This window comes from Pleuronectes platessa, chromosome 8, assembly GCF_947347685.1.
Source record: "Pleuronectes platessa chromosome 8, fPlePla1.1, whole genome shotgun sequence".
Classification (NCBI taxonomy): Eukaryota; Metazoa; Chordata; class Actinopteri; order Pleuronectiformes; family Pleuronectidae; genus Pleuronectes; species Pleuronectes platessa.
In genome coordinates, this window is record NC_070633.1 from 15232897 (window position 1) to 15239627 (window position 6731).

The following is a 6731-nucleotide window of genomic DNA, read 5'->3' on the forward strand; positions in this document are numbered from 1 at the left end:
AGAATAACAATAACTAACAAACTGCATATTTCTTGGTACAAATATTATATATATTTAAAATATTTCACATTTTCGTTATTTTCACTTATTTGCTATTTTTATTGTTATACTCATATTTGTACACTGATATTGTGGAAATGTATGTCAAGAGGAATAAAGACACCAACAAATTATAGAAGTCTTTCCTGAAAACTGGGAATGTCAAAAAATAAAATAATTGAATATGCAACATTTACAAAACACTTGGTGATCAGCGATAATTGTTGCACCAATTGAATGTTCACTAACATCAATCTACAAATATAAAGTTATTTGTATAAACTTGCAATTGGAATTACAGTCCAAAACATGACACACAATTAAAGCAGATGTTAATATTGTGTGCTATGCTCTATTGTTCTCCACCACATGCATCAACTGCCATCAAATGCAATTAAAATTCAGAGAATGCTGATTTTGCCTAATGGGTAAAACAGGTACGATGGAGGCACGCGTGTTGTTCAGCTGCGTGAATGGGGCGATGAACTCCAGGTTGAAGGAACAGGTACTGGGTCTTACACTGGTACGTGTAAGACCCTTCCTCACTCATAGCAGAGACGTTGTAGCATTACAAATAAAGTAGGCTGATGGTGCAAAATTACATTACATTTAGTTGGCGCTTTATCCAAAGCAACTAACAAGAAGTACCTTCAACCATGAGGGTACAAAACCAGGACAACAAGAATCCATTAAAAAATCAAAATAAAAGCCCCCAGATGGATACATGGAAGAAACTTATTGCATAACACAAAAACAAAGACCGCCACAAAGAAGGAAATCTGCAGTTTGGATCAATTCACATCCTCACTGAGTTACTACTTACTGGAAACATTGGAATCGAAAACACGCACCAAGCATCTTATACACACACACACACACACACACACACACACACACACACACACTGACTACTCTACTCGCCTCTCGCTCTCTGTCAAACCAGCACCAAGCCTCAGGCACAAATTCAAAATTCATCATGAGGAATTTTTCTAGCTATTATTATTATAAGACTTATAACACTTATAAGACTTATACCACTAACACACACGCACACACTTACTGATGGTGACCAGGACTTACTTTCAGTGTACCTACCATTTACTTCCTCTCACATTTGGTCACGTACTGATAAAGGTCTATATGCAACAAATTAGTTAAATGAATAGTTATTAGATGAGGAGCCTTAAAATCTAAACCATGTAGTTTAAGGCAGGACACTACAGGCAAAAACATTGTTTTTTCAAGTACTGGTCAATTTTCAGATTTTGGTCTATTTCGCTTCCATCTCTTCCAAGAAAACTTCCAAAAATACACATTAAGATGCTGTTTGTTTTACCATCTTTCTGTTTGCATATATAGATTTCTATCTACAATTATATTAATACTACAAGGGGAAATAAATAGTATTGTATTTATATAGCGCTTTTTTCTAGTCTTGATGACCACTCAAAGCGCTTTACAGTACAGTTTTACATTCGCACACACATTCATACAGTGCATCTATTCGCAGCACTTTGTTATTCTATGGGGGGCCATTGGGGGTTCAGCATCTTGCCAAAGGACACTTCGGCATGCAGATGGGGATGGAACTGCCGACCTTCAGGTTGGAGGACGACCACTTCATCCCTCAGACTCAGCCTCCCTATACTGACGTGATAAATACTGTCTTCAACTGTAGGGCCTCCCCTAATGTACAGTACATTAGCCTGTATGCCCTATCTCTTTACAGTAGCTATTAGCTCATGCATGTACACAAACAATATGAAAGACAACCATATTTGTATTTGTAAACTGAGAGGTGCTGCCTGTCTGTGATGACTATGTGCTCACCACTGTGCAGGAGATGTGGAGGGCAGACACCAAGTCTAATCTGGACTCTGTGCAAAGAGGAATTATTAATATATATATTTAATTACTTTTTTTTTAACGCACCCGAGAAAATGTGCCACTTTCTTTGTAGGAAGAAAAGGGGCAGGGGCTCATGTATATGTGTGCACATGACAGGATATATCTATATGGTAAGAATAGACCAATAGTTCAGTAGATGTAAAATGATTATTTTTATATAAAAATCGAGACTCAAGAGACATTCAGTAATTTTACAACATTAGCAGTTAATACAACACATTGAGGTATCTATGAAAAAATCCCATTCTTCTTTTCTGTCACGTAAGACGCACTTAAAAACAAAGGTACATTTTAAAATGTATAAAGTTCATAGAAGAGAACAATCTGTCAAACATATAGATTGTTAATCACAAACAATTGCAGATGTTTTTTTAAAACAGAATCAGGTTTCACGTTGTTTCTTTTGACAAAGAAATTAAGAATTTCCACTCGTTCCAAGCTACATTATGTGAGTTCAGATGTGTTCAAAAGCCAAAAGAAGAGTCGACAAGGCTTGTGTGAACAGTATAGGATTACAGGTAGTTAGAGCAGCCTCTCTTTCTGTCGAGAAATTCATCCGTTATCTGTTATGTCAGTTGATTCAAAGAAATACAATCAGTATCAATAAATAAATTTGTGTCAGTTGAAACAGTTCTTGGTGATACACATGTAGTGGAAGGCGTATACTCAAATATATTCTTTAACAACAGACAGCAAGGCAGAACTTGGCACATTTAGTGTTAAGACCCAACTGCATGTTCCTGTCGCTACCACTGTTCAACATTGTCCATGTAGTCCTCCATGGTGCTATTCTCATCCAGATCCCACCACTCTGGGAGTAGCACCTCCCTCTGCTGCTCCTCAGTAACTGCAGAGTGGCTGTCCGGCTGTCGCGGTGTTCCTGTAGGCTTCAGCTGCCTCCCTTGCTTTGCGAGCCTTCCACGAAGCCGCCTCCTCTCCTGCTGACGCCTTTCTCTGGCCTTCCTGCGCTCGTGCTGCCTCGCCACCTGGAAACGCTGTAAGAAAAGGTCACGGCCATACTCATACAGCTCCACATCCCATCGATTGAGCTGGCGGATTCTGTGCTGCGTCTCAGGAGGCACGTCCACACCGGAGGCGCGCGTGCCGTTGAGCTGCGTGAACGGTGCGATGAACTCCAAGTTGAAGGTGCGCTCGAACAGGTACTGGGTCTTACGCTGGTACTCGGTCAGCCCAAAGAAGGCCATGCCCCGTAGGTTACGTTTAGCACTCTCCAGCAGCACTGCCCACCGCTCCTCCTCACTCATGGAAGAGACGTTGTAGCACCCTACCAGGCTGAGGTCAGCCAGCATGCGGGTCTGCCGATTGTTGGCTAGGTTGTAGGGGCAGTCCATGAACTCCTGCAGGGAGCAACCCGACCAGTCATCTCCAGAGTAGCAGCTCGGCAGCTCAGACAACGTGGGTGAACGTCCTTCACACACGTGTAACGAGGCTTTCCATGTGGCACCTCGCTGCACGTGACGCCACTCACTCAGGTAGCGCGATACAGGGTCTCTCAGGATGGTTATGTAATAATAGTTTCTCCTGGAAAGAAGAAGAGGACATTAGATATGCAATAAGCCAATTCAAACAGCCTTAATCAGATATGACAACAGCAAAAAAAGCAGTCCTGCAAACAATGTAAAAGTTTAGCTACTAAATGACACATGGTTATTTAGTCTATTGGTAAAAATCCATAGATCATGATAAAACCTCATCCTGCTTGAAGTATTTAAACTTCCTCCGAGGATGAAATCCACACTTAAGATGAAAGTAAAGTATGAACACTGCAAATTGACCCATTAAACAGTTTGATTAGGTGTATATGTTAAACACGTAATTTCAATATCACATCCCTACAGTTTATAGATTTGTGTAAAAGTAAGACATAGACTATCTTGCCCTCTGTTTCATTGCTGTGTCGCCTGCAGTGATTGTGAGAAATGTGAAGTGATTGTGTGTCCCTTCTCCACCTTCACTTACCTGAGCAGGTTCAGTGGAGCTTCTTTCGTGTCCATGCGTGACGGGACACACTTGGTGAGCTCGGTCCAGTCCGCGTGGAGTCCGCAGCTCCAGCCGGTGGAGAAGCGGGAGAAGAGCCAGGTTTCTTTTTTACCTGGCCGGTAACAGGTACACTTCTTCTGGCCTGCGTGGCACTCGCACGGCCTCTCCAGCTGAATGTTCCGCACCAGGTGTCGACCGAAGGTGGTGCCCCCTGTTTTTTGAATGTGCAGAAACACTATAACATCATCCCCTTTGATGTTGAAGTCTACGCCGCGGTTCAAATCAGCTTTGGTGAAGTTGAATCGCGGGACAAAGCGCACCAGGGCGCCGTCCTCTGCGATGTACGGATCCTTCTGGGGCCCGTCTTGAGCTCCATTACCTCCGCTCCGGGAACCAGTTGCCCCGCCGACTTTCAGCCAGGACCCCAGCTGGTGCAGCATGCGGCACTCCGACCTGCTCGGGCACACGTACTGGACCATAATGACGCCAAAGAGTAACGACATGAGCAGGACGATCAGGAGCCGCTGGTGGCTGCCGCTGGATTTCTCATCCATTTTCCCGGGAGGAGCAGAACCACATCCCTCAGGCGGTCCGGACCCCTGCCTCTAGTAGTGTGTATATGGTCGCCAAACGAGCGAAAACAATAACAATGCAGCAGCTAGCCAGCTAACGTTAGCTAGCCAGACTGAAGGTGGCTGAGCGGCAAGAAAACGAGACGATAGCGTGAAGCAACTTCTTCTGTGTCATGAAATACCAGCCGGGCCGCTCTCCTCTGAAACAACAGGCTCGTTGTTCCTTGTGGGGTTGGTTAGGTCATCTCTGGATCAGCGGCAGGTCGGTGCGATCAACAGCCTGCGATTCCTGACCCTTTTCTTCCCAGCAGCCCCTGCGCTGGATGTGGGAGTGTAGTTACGTCACCACGGAGGTAACGTCCTGACCAGTCGAATAGGAGTTGTGTAAACTGCAGAATACGCGCTTTGCTTCTGAACAACATGCTTTCTGTCCCTGCAGCAGCATTTCATTGAAGCAACCTTGATTGTATCGACTGGAAGAAGGGTCAGTCCTCTCCACAAAGATCCACCTCACAAATAACGTGATAAAGTGTCATTTAAAAGGATAGTTCACCCCAAAAATGTATATTGACAATCTCTTCACCACTATGCTGACGGAGGGTGAAGATTTTGAGTCCACAAAACACTTTTCTGGGGTAAACACTTTTGCAGCGAAATCCAATACAGTTGAAGTAGATGGTGACCGCTTCTTCAAACGTAAAGCAACATCAAAACCATAGAATGCAACATACACGTGTCCGTAAGACCCGACATTTAGATCCGACTTGAAACATTGTCAAGACACCATGTTTTCAGCCTAAATTACCTCCGATGTCCTCTGGAGCCACGTTCTCCCGTGGATCACAGTCACAATGACACGGTGTTAATCTAGCAACCTTTCAGAGTTCCGCCACCATTTATGTTCCTGGTAGACACCGTAAATTATCTATGGAACCTACTAAATTTATATAAATACTTTATTTAAGAGTAATTGCTTTCACCGCCGAAATAGCTCAGTTGGGAGAGCGTTAGACTGAAGATCTAAAGGTCCCTGGTTCGATCCCGGGTTTCGGCAGGTATCTTTTTCTTATGCACAAACACTCCAGAGAAAATGCATTGTATTCGTAAATGTACGTGGCAATAAATCCTATCACTTATTTTTCACATGAGTAGGAATTTTCCTTATTGTTAAAAAAAATAATTTTCTGGTCGGTGTGTCAGTTTGATTTACTCTCAAACAAGAAGTTTTGTCTGTCACTTAGACCAAACATATTTTGAGCTACTTGCATTTAGATATGTGCCTGTGAGCTTGTTAGGAATTTAAATTTGAGCTAGTGTGGGTCTGACTGAACTCTTAACAAATAAGGATAGGATGGGGGACATGAACAGTTTAGCCAGATATTATGTCATCAAACAAATTATTAATAATAACCTTTTCCTTCCTATTGTTTAATCTTGAAATTAGAATGTGTTTGCGTCACATTGTCGTCTCGTTTTATTGGTTTAGTTGTTTCGAATGTCTGTACAAGCAAAACAATTCAGCCGATGTAACAGGAACATAATATTTTTACTCCAATGCACAACACTACATGGCGTCAGCTGTGTCAAGGCTGTCCGGGAGTGGCTCCTGGTCACTTCCTTATTCCAATGCCAAGAGGATGGACTACCTACTGTTATAAACTAATACAGACTCCGGCTGTTTGATGCGTTCTGATATGACTCGAGACTGTCCGGTACAGCTAGTGCCGGGCAGTGTGTTGGATGCCCATTGTTTGCTGATTGATACCTTTCATTCCTTTCTAAATAAATACTTGATTGAACCAAACCGAATTCGGCTCCTCTCATATTTAGGATGAATGACCACGCAACGACAAGCTTCACTTATCCACTTTGGTGTGTCCGTAGGATGGGGGTTAGTGGATGGACGCCAATGTTTTTCCAACGAAGAGAGAGGAATTTCACCCCCAACTCCAGCCCACATGAGTCACCACCAAACTGCAGCATCCAAAGTGCCCCCCCCCCCCCCCCCCCCCCCCAGGGCCAATGTAAAATACATTGTTATTATGCTGATCTCAACACTCCTGGTCGTTGTCTTTGCTGCAGTGTATTGGACTCATTTGTTGACATGGTAAACTGTTGCTCTTGTAAAACGCAACATCTACACAAGCAGCAAATTCCAAATGTTTAGGACACAACTTAATTGTGAAAGTTAAACATTCTTGGTTTAGTTTA

General features: G+C 43.2%; 1 protein-coding gene and 1 non-coding gene across 2 annotated transcripts; one reads left to right on the forward strand and one right to left on the reverse strand.

Moving 5' to 3' along the window:
* Positions 1 to 2075: 2075 nt before the first annotated feature.
* hs6st2 (heparan sulfate 6-O-sulfotransferase 2) lies at positions 2076 to 4831 on the reverse strand. Its single transcript, XM_053428857.1, has 2 exons — positions 3928 to 4831; positions 2076 to 3489 (listed from the first exon to the last, which is right to left on the reverse strand). The coding sequence occupies exons 1-2, from the start codon at positions 4500 to 4502 to the stop codon at positions 2694 to 2696; spliced, it is 1371 nt and encodes a 456-aa protein (XP_053284832.1). The 5' UTR covers positions 4503 to 4831; the 3' UTR covers positions 2076 to 2693.
* Positions 4832 to 5501: 670 nt separating this feature from the next.
* On the forward strand, positions 5502 to 5574 carry trnaf-gaa (transfer RNA phenylalanine (anticodon GAA)). The gene has a single exon. It is a non-coding gene; the product is annotated as a tRNA-Phe (tRNA).
* Positions 5575 to 6731: the final 1157 nt, after the last annotated feature.

Excerpts from the sequence above, each read along its gene's own strand:
- hs6st2 (XM_053428857.1), bottom strand. The coding sequence starts at position 4,502 with ATGGATGAGAAATCCAGCGGCAGCCACCAGCGGCTCCTGATCGTCCTG. Across the intron at positions 3,490-3,927 it reads GCTCCACTGAACCTGCTCAG|GAGAAACTATTATTACATAA; the intron begins GTAAGTGAAGGT and ends TCTTCTTTCCAG.